This window comes from Dermacentor variabilis, chromosome 8, assembly GCF_050947875.1.
Source record: "Dermacentor variabilis isolate Ectoservices chromosome 8, ASM5094787v1, whole genome shotgun sequence".
NCBI lineage: Eukaryota > Metazoa > Arthropoda > Arachnida > Ixodida > Ixodidae > Dermacentor > Dermacentor variabilis.
Window position 1 is genome coordinate 118,664,695 of NC_134575.1, and position 14,192 is coordinate 118,678,886.

General features: G+C 47.1%; 1 protein-coding gene across 1 annotated transcript in view; it reads right to left on the reverse strand.

Annotated features, from left to right (window-relative positions):
- The window catches only part of LOC142591251 (uncharacterized), a 35,964-nt gene extending 23,971 nt beyond the window's left edge, over window positions 1-11,993 (reverse strand). Inside the window, exons 1-2 of the mRNA XM_075703590.1 lie at window positions 11,874-11,993; window positions 2,080-2,135 (exon numbers count right to left, since the gene is read on the reverse strand). Coding sequence (XP_075559705.1) covers window positions 2,080-2,135; window positions 11,874-11,916 — 99 coding nt within the window. The 5' untranslated portion in view covers window positions 11,917-11,993. The remainder of the gene's footprint in view (window positions 1-2,079; window positions 2,136-11,873) is intronic.
- Window positions 11,994-14,192: the final 2,199 nt, after the last annotated feature.

Here is a 14,192-nt window from a genome sequence, read left to right on the forward strand (position 1 = left end):
AGAACATGCTAAAATACGTCCCATAGCCCCTGATGTCATAAGTAAGTCTGGCTGGTCATAAGTAAGTCCGATGAGTTATCTTGGCCTTACTTGTAGGACTGCAATTTTGGGAAAGAGAAATGATGAGCGTGGGGGGGGGGCGGAACCACATTGGCTTAAATTGCGATGGTTCACAAATAAAGCAACGTAGTAAAGCCCACATTGGCCGTTTAGTTTTCTCTCTTTCGAGCAATAGCATCGCAACGATAATCGCGCAACATGGTTTCGGTCAAACGCAGGGCGTTCAATGGTTTACATATAGTGAAAGAGCGGAAAAGTCTACCATCTTTTTTTTTACATCTTGACGCAATTCCTTTGAAACTCGTACCGTGTCTGGTGATTTTTTTATTTAGCGTCCAGAACATTGTGTCACAAGAAAGGCGATTGCGAATGCAAAGGAAGCTTGCGTGCGTCCGGATCGTGCAATATCGCTCCAATGAATTCGAAAGAAAAGAAATTATGCACATTTATTTATTTCTGGCCCCTACGGCGCACGCAATAGTAGATTGGATTGCATAAACTTTATGAAAGGTCCTGCAGAATGCCCATCAGCGCGCAGCGGGCGTCTGCCGCGCAGGCACCCGCTGTCTGGCGGCCTCTGCGCGGGCCTGCTGGACGGCCAATCGCTGGTCTTGGAGTAGCATCACAACAGTAGATGTTAAAATAAAAAATTCCGCACGCCAGTCACGTGTGACTCTATCAAATGAATCACATTCAGTATTAAACGTTTACGCAGGCATGAAAGGGAACCCCACCTCTCCCCTTTCTCCAGTCGCGTAAGAAGTATTCAGAGAACAAGACACACACACACACACACATAAACAAGCGATCTCGATGCAGAGCCAGATATATATTTCAGTAAGGAATACCAACTGCTTCTTATAGCTTGCATGAACAACGGTGAACGTAGCCGCAGTTATGTGAATGCTTGCGTTTTTACAGCTAGAGACAAACTTATTACCATTCTAATACTGGACAGACATAGGTGGTTTCAGGCTAAAAAGGCGAACCGAATACCTCTGGGGCGAGAACCAACAAAAGCAGTCATTTTGCTTTAAGACGAGCTTTCAAAAAATGCGTATTCAGCCTGTGCGAATTGCACTCCGCACCATTGGTGGAGTAATTTCTTACTGTCCGCTTTCAGTGCATCAAAAAGCTTAGCCATGTAGTCACGAAACTGCGCTGCACACATCGTGGTGTGTAGGACTTCTTCAGAATATCCTGATGCAACAATGTGAACGATTACATATGCATTTGGGGCCTGTGTTTATCGCGTCATACTCATGTTCTGAAATTAACTCGGTTGAATGTTTTTCGTACAAGTTTTCTGCCAGTTTAAGTCGCCAACCTTATCTGCTGGGTTAGCGATTGCATCTGAATTAAAACATTTTTCATTTATTACAGACACTTCTCACTTTATATCACTAACTAAATTGCATATGTTGAGTTTACCGCTACTTTTCTTATTATTTAACATTTCTAATCTCCTCAAAAAACACTCCAGCGGAGAGTCTGAGGACTTTGATTAGACACGTGACTGAAATCCAGGTCCCTACAGGTGTGCTGTATAATGCACCTTCGTAATATGCGCCTACTCCTGTACCTCATCTTCAGTGTACAGTGCCTTCATCTGCTACATATATCGTTTAGGGAAAAAAAGAAGATGAAACTATATGAAATTGATATATCAGCGTATAAGCACTTTATGAAATCTGTTAGAAAAGTGCACGTTCATGCCTTACGTTGTAAGACTGGTATGCAAAGACTGCTTCGATTACAAATGAACATTTTTACGTGATTCTTGACACACTGTATAGAAGTAACGTTGATTACGATTACTAATACGACTGTATTTACCATATACGGAGACCATATTGATTATTCTGATATTAAAAATACGTAATTCTGAACAAGTAAATATTACTTTATCGACTTCGTTCTCAATATTAGATGAGGTAATCACCTAATATATTATAATTACTGCTAATATTTCTTTGCGTGTTCAAACGAATTGGTTAGAAAGTTCATAAATGCACGCACCTGTCCTGCTGGTGTCATGAGGTCACGGCGTTTGCACTGATTTAAGTGTGCCGATGCTGCAAAAAGAAAAGATTAACAGCTTTGAAGCATTGAGGCCTGCCTTTGCAGCGCTACTACTAAATTTGCCATAATTTGATGAGCTTCAACTGGTACCTATTTATTATAAGATTCAGACTCCGAATAAATTAGTTCTAGCATGGTGTGAAGTTGGGCGGATTGATATAACTTCATTTTGTAACAGTTCAAAAAGACAACACAAGGAGACAAAAAAGCTTGGTATTTTCCCGTCGTGAATCCTACCTTAACTTAATTGCCATTCTTTTCTGAAATATTAGCGCTCACACAGTACGGTGAACTGGACACGAACCCATTGGTTAGAGAATGATTACATGAAAGCAGCATGCCGTAATTATACAAACGGCAGAATTGGGCGCAGAGCACGCCACATACTCTGCTCATGCGACCCGGGAAACAAAGTTCAGCATACCATAATCTCGGCACCAGGGCACACTGGCATAACAGGGAACCAAGAGGCGGATAGGCTAGCTCGAGGGCATACCAACCGGGCGTCCGACACATCCAGCCTTGAGGAACCCGACTCAGTACCCATGGGCTACTCAGATATCCTAAATTATTATAAAGGTGTCAGACTGAAGTACCCACCCCCGGATAAGAACTGAAGCAGAGAGGATGCTGTCGCATAGCGACAACTGCCGACGGGTACTTTCCCGAATCTAAACCTTCTCAATAAAATTTTCCCTAAACAGTATGAGGCTAAGTGCCCATGGTGCAGAGAGAAACCAGATTATACCACATATCATGGGCCTGTCAAAATATTGAGTCCCCAACTATCTATAAAATTAAAAACCTGAGTGCGGAACAGTGGGAGAATATGCTTTCCAGCGTAAGCTTGAACGGCCAAAAGCGCCTAGTAGAGCGAGCTCGCGGGTTGGCCATACTCAGTGGAGCCTTGGACTAGGGCAACAACCCTGTGATTGCAGACAGAAGAATCCATCAGAAGATAGAGAGGCCGTCTGAAGCCGCGAAGATCTCTTTCCTAGAGCCCAATAAATGTTTTCCGATCTGATCCGACCTGAAAATAAAATATCGTAGATATGCTTATGACAAAATGTGAGCAATATCTATTACCAAAGCGAGAAATAGGAATTCTATGACATTCTTACAGTGCAGCGAAGGTGCTGGAAAAAGAGGCAACGCTGATAAAGAAAAAAGGAAAACAAAGAAGTTATTGGGCTCACCATGGTCTTTCTCCTCCGGTTTTAGCAGCCTGTTTAAAATCCCGTTCAACCTCTCTAAACCGCGTAACAGTTTTGGTATAAGTGTGGTGCAGCAAGAATGAAAGGACGGAATCACTAATACGCGGGCGCTGCTGCAGCAGCCGCCTAGCCGGACTCCCGCCTTCCCCAACCAACATGACCCAAGACCTGGATCCCGATGCTCCGCGGGCAACGCCTGACGGTTCCTACAGGCACTACGAGAACCACGGAGATTGACCGGGACCTCAGGAGAAGACGTTGACGAGTGTCTGAAGAACTACAAGTCGGTGAGCCGGAGCAACGAATGGGACTCAACAGCTAAGTTCACTGATATCGCTCTCATGTGGTACGAACACCGCGAGAACAAGTTCGTGCCTTCAGAACGTCTTGTAGGGGAAATTGAGAAGTACTTCAGCGATTCCAACGTGAACAAACGTGGTGGGCGGATGGTGTATTAAATTACAGAGATTCCAAGCCAGATTTGTACTACGTATATTGCAGAAAAATGGCTGAGTTAGGCTGTGAATACCAGAATGTCCGAAGAAGGCGGGATACGTTCTTAAAGTGATAGCAGAAGATGTGTACAGTCTCTTGATAGGAAATACAGCTTAATTAAGTGTTGGACTTGATTGCCGCACATTTAAAACACAGAAGATTCGGCAGATAGCGCCAAAATTTAGCGTTTTCTCTAACGTTCCCACAGTGCTTAGTGTCGACACGATCTCGCCTAAAAAGCTTTCATGATCATACGGCGGATTGCACAAGAACTGCTTCGGTGCCAGTAAATGCCCCATGTGTGAGAGTAACACTATCTGTGGCCCCAGACAACCGCCGGTTAGCCCAGCAGACGCCGATGAATACTGAGGTGCAGTGCGATAGGGACTCGCATACTGGCGGCAGCCCCTAACTACGACCGACTTGTACGTTCCGCTCGCTTTAGTGAACAACCGCCGACTAACTACGGTGCCCATGAGGACTGAAAGTTGTATCCAGTGTCTTCCGACATTAGTCAGTGCTTCGTACAACCGCGCGTGTCTGGAGCTCTTCCTGTGGGGTACAGTTTTGGTGTTCGGGGCCACATCGCAAGATTTTGCAAATATCGCCCTTCATTCCAAAATGAGCCAGTCTCCCCGTCTCCAGAGTATTTTTACACATCCTTCAATATGCGTTGGGCATATAGAAGAAATATTTCCCATATTCTGAAAACTGGCCTTGGGAACAGCTGGGCAGCCTCTCATCGATGTACGACGCTGCTACCTGCTCTGTGATTTCCATCACTGCGACGTCGAACTTTGGCACCACCGCTGAAAAACTAGTCGGTCCGGCTGATGGGGGTAAGGGCGCTGGACGCAGGGCACTACCGACAGATACACGTCCCCTAGCCCCGCTGATACAAAAAAAAATAGTTCACGTGCTTGTTGATGACGTACCTACCATGGTGCTTGTAGAACAAAGGCGACTATTCGTGTGATGTCACGTAGAGTCCTGTTGGAATTTGCATTGTTGACGTGTACTGGTACGGTGAAATACTCACCACAGAATTTGCGGTTATGGCATGATATAGACACAACAGTTTTAAGGGCATCGACTTCTAGCGAGAATGTGGTGCAACTGTTCACTGTATAATTGGTGAAGTTTTACTGCACTGCCCAACTGAGTTCTTCGACCATTCCTCTTACTATGAATCCGTCTCGTGTTTCCAAAGATGCGTTGATACCTTCGTTTTCAGTCGTGTTCGTTCGAGCTACTTTTTGCGTCAACAGCATTACCTTCCTTGACACCACCATTGAGCTGACTCATTCCATCTTTATGAAAAAGAAAGTTCTAGTTCGCCATTGCGGGGCGTTTGTAGTTGTCTCACGACTCGCAATTTATTCAAATGAACAGCAAGTCGCTTATCACAAGTTGGCATCATATACTTCTAGATGTCCTTTCTACGCCCTCTCAAGTGTTCGATTTCTAAAAAAAAAAGAGCACGATGCCTTCGATTGTTGTATCTTGAAGATGTCATCGCACATTATCATGTTGGCGCATCCCATATGGCAGAAACATTAAAGAGTGTCATGATCAGAGCGTCAGACCATGACGACCATACTCATCTCGATATTGTGCTCAATTGTATTAAGCAGGCCGTCATTGTGCTCAGTACAAGAGATGCCATTCTGGCGATCCCTAAACCATGGTGTAGGGACATCTTGTCAAAAACAATGGCACGCGATCAGAACCACAAAAGGTGGCGGCCGTAGAATGAATCGAAACGACTAAGTGTGTGAAAGGTCTTGGAAGCTTGATAGGTGTCTGCTCGTATTTCTGCTGGTTCATTCGCGGGATGGAGGGTGTTCCTCACGTGGTGACGTGCCGGGGACATAAAAACACCCTGCTTCAGTAGACCTCTGAGTGTGCTGCTGCTTGTCGCCAGCGCAATTTTTCAGCCGTCGATGCCGTTCTCATTTATTTGTCTGACAAAAAACACGTCTTAACGTAAGCAAACGTGAGCGCAGTTATGTAGAGACCGAACAGGAACGCCCAGCAGTAGTCATTGCCGTTCAGCGGTTTTGCTCGTGCGTCTATGGTCGCCCGTTTAACAGCCTTACAGATCGCTATTGTTTGTGTTGGTTGGTCAGCCTTGATAACTCATCCTCGCCGTATGGGATGGGCCCTTCGTCTACAACGTTTCGTCTCCATTTACTCTTTCTTAGAAGAGCGGTCGCGGATATGTTGACGGAAAGTGCCTTTCCCGAATGCCACTACACACGACGGATTGTGTTGTTGATAGCTTTGACTACTTCATAGCTTCACTCCCGCCTGTCTTTCCCAGTGCCTTTAATTTTGCCGCCGAGCAGGAGAAAGGCTCCAATTGCAAGGCACTTTTCCCTCAAACATAACAACCTACAGCTGAAAGCCGTTTTAGTATCCGAAATGGTCTGCTTTGCAAGAGAAACTTCTCCATAACGGGCGCCAGCTTTCGTCTGGCGGTTCCGAAGCGTCCTCAAACATCTGGTCTACGCAATAGGCATGAACACCCTACCTCTGGTAACTTCGCGACAGCGCGAGCACTTCATGCGACTAAAGAAGAACTTGACGTGCCAGAAATGAGCAAAACTACCGAGGATTATATGGCCAGTTCTTTCTAGCGTGAGAGGAACCAGCGATCCACTTCAGCTCCAGTCGGTCACCTAGAGCCAGTCAAGCCTCCCGGTTACCCGCTTGAATATGTCGGCATCGAGGTCATAGAACTGTTTCTACGTTTAATTAGCAACTGTTGGATGATTACGTGCGTCGACTACCTGACTTGCTACTGCGAGACGGCAGCCCTAACGTCCGCCGTCGCAGCCAATGTTTCGCACTTTCTGCTGCACTTAGTTGCACACCCACACGCCCTGCCTCCTGTGAAAATAAGTGACCATGGTCGGTCTTACATATTCGGTGGCAGAGCGGCCGCCAGTTGTCACCAAGCGTACGACCCGCACCGAGGTCCGTAATATAATCCCGTTTATTAAGGCGAAAGATTTATATATCTCATCGTTCAGTCGACCTTGAGCGAAAACGCGTCGACGGCACGAAAGGTTGTAAAAATCAACGAGCCCTCAAGACTCAATTGGAGTCGAACCCGCAATCTTAAGTGTTAATTAAGGCAATGTACCCTCTACCTTTGGTAAGAACTGAACGACGACCAAATTCTGAGAGTCTAACCCATGACCTTTGTTGTTAATGAAGGTGAAGTCATTTGACGCACAGTTAATTAAAACTGAGTTAAGGCAGCTGAACCCAGGACCTTCGGTACGAGTCGAACCCACCACCTTTGGCGGTAATTAGAGCAAAGTAGATACAGGTGATAAGGAAAGAGTTCATAAGGCAATCTAACCCACAACCTTTGGTGGAGGTCGAACCAGCGACCTTCGGTGTTAATGAAGGCGAAGTTAATTAATACACAATTAGGATAGGGCAATTGAGGTACTCTATCTGATGACCTTGGGTAGGAGTCGAACCCTGCAGCTTTGGAATTAAGAACGATGACTAAGCGAAGTACACTAAGCGAGTTTCGGTGGATGCGTACATCATTTGTCTGCCTTTTATGCATCGGCACTTGGGCTTTCGTCTTCAAGTTGCTTTAGGCGTCACATAAGTGACCCTGTGAACTTTGTTTTTGTGAAAGGGGCTATTGTGCGTTGCCCGACCGATCACATTGGTGTGATCATAAAAAATAAACGCACGTGTCCGCGAGCGCGGTGTTATCTGACAACGCAAGCGTGAGCAAAAGGGGGAAACATTGCAGACATAATATCGGCAATTCTATTTTGTCGACAAATATTTGGTTTCTGCGTCTCCAACCTTCAGCAACTGTTGGAAGATTATCGACTTATCATCCGAAAACACTGGCCTGACCCAGTGTATGAACCGAACACTGATCAACACCCTATCAGTGTACGCCGCTTCAGACCATAAAAACTAGGGCGCTGTATGAACGCTCGTGATCTTCGCTTTGAACACCGCGAAACGCGAAACCACAGACTACAGCCGCTTCTCCCTTTTTATGCCTGGCTGCTTTGTTATAAGCTGAACATATCTTTTGTTTTGCCGTCAATGACGACTATTCCACCGCTGAAACTTTGTGTCGTGCAACGAAGGGCCGCCTACTGGCTCGTTTACGTACGCTGGCCTCGCAAGACGACTCCACGGTACATTGTGATCGGCCCCACTAACCATTCACTTCTCTTACCAGCGACCTCGATCAAGAGTTGCTCGCAAGCTATACTGACCGTTTGTTGTCGTTGATCGTCTGGGTGAGGTGAATTTCAAAATTTTACGTGTAGTAAGGAGGAGAGACAGGAACTACTGAGAGAAGACGAGGAAGCCCGGCAGCTCGGAGAGCGCGAGTTAGCGACCGGCGCTCTTGGGCGAAAGCTGTTGTTGCGTAACCCTGCTTGTAAATAAACCCCCTTACAGTTTGGTGAAAGGTGCGGTGTAATCTCCCAGTCTCCCAACCTGGAACTACGAAGCCGTACCTTAGCTTTATCCTAAGCAAGGCCAGAAGAAACCCCACACAAAGCTCCCAGACTCAAGCGACCGTCTGTCCCGGCGTGCTGCCTCAACGTCACCCAACGATATTTAGCGGTGCTGACGACCGAGACATCGAGGACTGGTTGGCAACTTCCCAGAAGGTGAGTGCAGTCAACAAATGAGTCGATGCGACTAGGTTGATCAATGTAATATTTTACTTGACCTGCGTGGCCAATCTCTAATTTTAAATCACGAAACCGAGGTCAATAATTGGCCGTCGCTCAAGGCAGCTTTTTCGGAAATCTCCGGCTGCCCCGCAATTCGCAAGCTCCGCAAAGAGCAGCGGCTTTGTGAACGTGCTGAAGAACCCGGTGATAACTTGACCAGTTACACTGCAGATGTCATGGACTTGTGTAAGCGTCTAGGTCCATCCATGCACGAATCGGATAAGATCAAGCACATCCTCAATTCAATAGCAGATGGCGCATTTGAAATATTATTGGCCGAAGACCTACAAACTTTCGCAGGTGCTGTCAGCTTGTGCCAGAGTTTTTCTGAATTGCACAAGCAACGCGCCCAAACTCGCCGCGCTCTGGAACAGAACAACTCCATCGAAGCCTTGACTCTGGCCGACCAGAATACACCATTGATTTGGATCAAGCATTTCGTGGGTGAGGGGTTCGCCCAACATCTCTCCACTTTATCCAGCACGCCCGGGTCAGCGCACGACAGCATCTGTCCGTAGTCATACCACAAGGGATACTGTAAGAGGTCACTGACGCTTTTCCTTTCGCTCGTCTGCCACCTCTGCAGCGTACGCCCTTGTCGTAGGCGGAATTCGTCGCTGCCGGGTCACCCAACTTATCATTCGGTGTCGGAACCCGGTAGGCCACAACCATCCGCTAAGCCGTTAAGCCGACCATACCCCACGCTTTCGCATCCATGGCGCAGTGCGGACAATCACCATATTTGTTATTCTTGCCGTTATGCAACACATGTGGCACACGTCTGTCGCTGACACTTTTCATTACAAACTGAGGACATGCACCCGTTCGCGTACAATCCTAGAGGCTTTAACGGCACAGCGCGGATACAGCAATCATCTTCATCCAAACGCCTACCCTCAGCTAGGCACCGATCCCCATCATCCCGACATCGCCCTCTGTAACCTTGCGCCGTCAACAGTGCTTTTCTGACGCGGAGAATTAGATGACGCAGTTGCGAGGCACGAATTGCGTCGTCATCGAAAAATTCAACTCCACGAATTTCTCCAGGAAACCTCATCGAAGTTTTTGTCGACGGTTTTCGTACCCTTGCACTCGAGGACACTGGTGCTGCCGCTTCAGTGATAGATATGAAAGTTTGCTGCTTGCTTAGGAAGTTTACCACGACATTGAAAAGATTGCCCCTCTTTGCCCCCAGCGCACACCATATTCAGCCGTCCGCCGCCTGCAAAGCGCGCGTCGTCATTGAAGATGTGTATCCCATTGTGTTTCTTGCGCTACCAGTCTGTTCGCGTGATGTCATCCTCGGTTGGGATTTTATCTCTCGCCATCATGCTGTTAGTGGCTGTGCTCGTGCCGAGGTAGCGTGCGCTGCGTTGTTTTCCGCGTCGATGGGAAAGTTATTTCTCGCCGACAATACGAACATACCACGCATGCCTCTATGTCCAGTGCCGGTGTTTGTGATTCCATAGTTTTAGTTACTCCCTCCGAGACCGCTCAACACCACAGGAATCTCCCGCTACCATTTGCCGTTCTCGACATGCCCAACGGTGCTACATACTTGTTTTTTACGACTCCGTTGCCAGTTCCCTCAACCTTACTCCCCGGCGAGTGCATAGGCACATTTCAAGCATTTGACGTATCCTACATCATCTGCCTTGGCGACGCATCCATGTACCTTATTGCCCTGACACCTTCTACTTGTACGCCTGATCACCCACCTTTAAGTATGTTTGGCTCGTTTCGCGGCTCGTTTGATTGCCAGATGACGTCAATAACGCTACCGCACTCTGTTCTCCATCCGATTGACACCGGCTTCCAAGCTCCTCTGTGACAGCGCCCTTACCGCGTATCCCTTGCTAAGCGTCCTGTGATCTCCAAACAAGTCGACGACATGCTGCAGTGCAGCATCATTCAGTCATCCTGTAGGCCGTGGTCGTGGCCTGTTGTTCTTGCCAAGAAAAAAAGACGGCTCAATGAGCTTCTGTGTCGATTACCGCTGATTAAGCAAAGTTGCGTGCAAAGATGTATATCCTCTGCCGCGGATCGATGATGCCCTGAGTGCTTGCAAGGAACCGAATTCTTTTGATAACTAGATTTAAGGTCCTGTTATTCGCCGATCCCTGTGACACTATCTGATCACCCAAAAATTTCCTTTGTAGCTCCCGACGGGCTGAAAGAAGTCAATGTTTTGCCGGTCTGCGTATGTAATGCCCCAGCAACATTTTAAAGGTTGGTTGACAGCGTCTTGCATGTGTTAAAGTGGAAGACATGCCTGTGCTACCTGGTTCACGTCTTTATTTTCTCCCCTGACTTTTATGTCACCTCCGTCGTCTTTACGAAGTATCGAGCTGTTTGACGCGTGCAGGATTTCAGCTTATCATAAAGAAGTGCCGGTTCGGAGCTCGCAAACACAGCGTAGTTAGCCACGGAGTCTCGAAGGACGGCGTACTTTCCAATCCGCATAAACTTCGTGCTCTTGCTGAATGGCCGAAACCTACCACCATGAAAGCGCTTCGCAGCTTCCTTGGTCTGTGCTCATACTTTCGCCGCTTTGTGAAAAACTTCGCTTACATCATAGATAGAATTATATGTATATTGTGATAAAACCGCAAAGACGAAAATTGGCCTTCGGCACTACGGGGTGGTATGCATCCTAAGTGTGGCACCTACTGCAGTGACAGTGATAGAGCGACAGTGGAGGAATAGCGGAGGTTGGGACGTAAGTATGCACGAGGCAGTAAGATTTGCAGAAACTGTACATCAAGTTGACTTCACTGTACAAGGCCTTCAACACGCTCCCATTCACGGAGGTGGTGCAATTTAAGCTCTGTGGATGAGCAACCATAGAATGATCGAACGCCATAATGCTCTCGTAACACAGTTAGGCCGGCGTAGCATGTGGAAACACTTCCCCTGATACTGCGGCAGCCATGGAGTGAAGCTTATAATTTCAGCGTACATAGTGATCACTGAGGATGTATCTTATCTTCGGGCTCTCTGGAACGCCTTAGCCTAATGCTCCGTAGTACTTCTTTTTTGCTGGAACCGTTTGTTTTTTCAACCAGTCTTCGCTCGGCCGCACAGTGTCCTACATAGCACCTTGCCTTTTTACTATTCTGGTCATACGAGACATTGAGAGCCACGGCGAACATACTGAGCGCGATCCCTAGCTAAGCAACCCAACACCACAGCCATGTAGCTCTTTGTGAAGAGTACTGAATCAGCTCACAGGACATTTGGGCTTTGTTATAACATATTTTTTTAAATGCGTTTACTCAAAGAAACTCACCACTTGTGAGAAGGAAGAGTACGATGCATCTTGAAACGACCATTCTGTCCGCGTCTCAAGTGCGGCTCCTGTGGGGACGTGTACGCTACATTTCATTCCATTCCATTTTATTACCTTAAGGATCGGTGGGGGGGGGGGGGAGGGGTGTTACATTAGGGATGGTAGCAAACATTCAGATGACCTATAGTGCTCAATACAATGAAAAGTGATTTGTAATGCTTTCCAAAAGTGGATGAGGACGTCGTGGCAGCGATTTCCCTGTAGAGGTCATTGCAGTCTGCTGCAACAACGAAAAAAAAATGAGGCGGCAAAAATGACAGTGCGCGCGCGATATATTTGCAAAAGAAATTGCAGAATCGAAATGCAAAAGGACAAATGATTTCATGTGACGGTGTAGTCATCTACACTAAAATTTGCGATTTAGATCACGAAGTGTCAGTGCCTGGCTTTTCATTTTAAAGAAACCTTCGAGGATGGACAAGAATAACAATATATCATTTTACATAAGGGCGAAGCAACGAATCCGATACCAACATGTTAGAATATTCAGGAATACATCGCGGTCGCCGACTAAGTCGCGCTGAAAGAACAAAGAGACTAGTTTCGGGACCTCTACGGGTTCCTTTATTACATGTTAGAATATTACAAGAAGTGCAAGACTCGTAGTTGTTCTGGCCGTAAGAAATGAAGTAAACGTAAACTAATTAAAAATGAACTGTGCTAGGAGTACTCTGTTTGAATATCGCCATGGAACAATTTATTTGTGTATTATTAAAGCCAAAATCTTTCTTAGTGACTTTGGCGTCGTTCTTCAGTAACTGTTATGTTTGAAACAACTTCGCTGAATCGATCCCGGGGGTTTTGCACAGCTGTGCCAACAAAATTACATAATTTTCAGGTTTCACACTTAGTGTTGTTTCACACTTTTAATATTTAAGCCTGAGAAAATTTAAGAAAATGGCATGCGCTGTTCGGGTTTTGTTTCATGACATTTGTTTGTGGGGTGCATACCAAATTCTGAGGAATAAGTTCGCCAAGAATGTAAGACTTGGTATGAGTAACTTTATTTAGTAATGTAATGGTGAGGCAATCTAACCCGCACTTACTGCTTCTCATATAGTTTGCCACGTCATACCGCCTCCATATACCTAAAGCTATACGGAACCACATGGTGACGCCAATGGCGATAATTCGCTTGGGGTATGGTATGAAGAACTTTATTTAGGTCCGGAGGGATCAGTCTGGGACTGATGCGGGCCGCTCCCACGTCGGTACAGAGAGGCCGAGCCCCTCTGCTATCACACGGGCCCTCTGGACAGCCCTGAGTTGGTCCGCCAGCACTTCACTGTGCAGCATTCGCTGCCACCACTGTTCACCTCGAGAACCATCACCGGCCAACGCCAAGCAGCGCCACAGCATGTGTTGTAAATCGAGCAAACCCCCACACTTACTACAATAGACTGAAACCCCGCAGTCCGGATTAATTTTATTCATGATGACCGGGTTAGGGTACGTCCGTGTCTGCAGAAGCCTTAATGTAACCGCCTGCGGCCTACTTAATTTAGGATGTGGCAACGGGAATGCCCTGCGCCCTAAGTAATAGTGCTTGGTGATTTCGTTGTAGGTTAACAGTTGGTCCCTGTACTCAGGAGCGGGAGATCCAGCCCCTTCAGGAAGTACACGGCACACTAATCCTCGTGCCTCCCTGTGCGCCACCTCGTTGAGGATACGCGGGGCTCCCTCCACTGTCCCCATGTGCGCCGGGAACCGTCTTTTTCGAAGCTTCCGAGCCTTTTTTTGTCACCTAGTGGTGTAAATTTGATATCATCGGATCCGTGAAGAAGAGAAAATTCAGCGGATACCTGATTTTGAGGTGGGCCACCCCTTTTTTGGACTTCATTGGAACTTTTGTGCTCACGCCACGCTGGCCGAGAGCTAGCGTCTGGTAGACCTAGCGCGGCATGGCAGCAATGCACGTTGAAGGGGAAGTGCTCCCGGCGGAGGACTTTACTGAAGACCTGGGATGGCGGACAGTGGCCAACCGAAAATCTAGAACTACGATGAGGCATGGATTAGGTGATGGCGGTTCGCCAAGTGAGATGCCTGAACGACGGGGCGCAGGTAAACGGCGCGGAGGCTCGGCAATCAAGAATCGCATTGTGAAGGCGTCGCGCATGCCACCGATGCCACAAGAACACATCAAAATAGTTCGAAGGAGGCCCACAAGCCTCCTTCGAACTTCGTCCTTCGCTTGGGGTGTGCATATAATTGATATCGCTATAAAACATCGCGATACCTTTATTCTTCCAATGTCCTCAA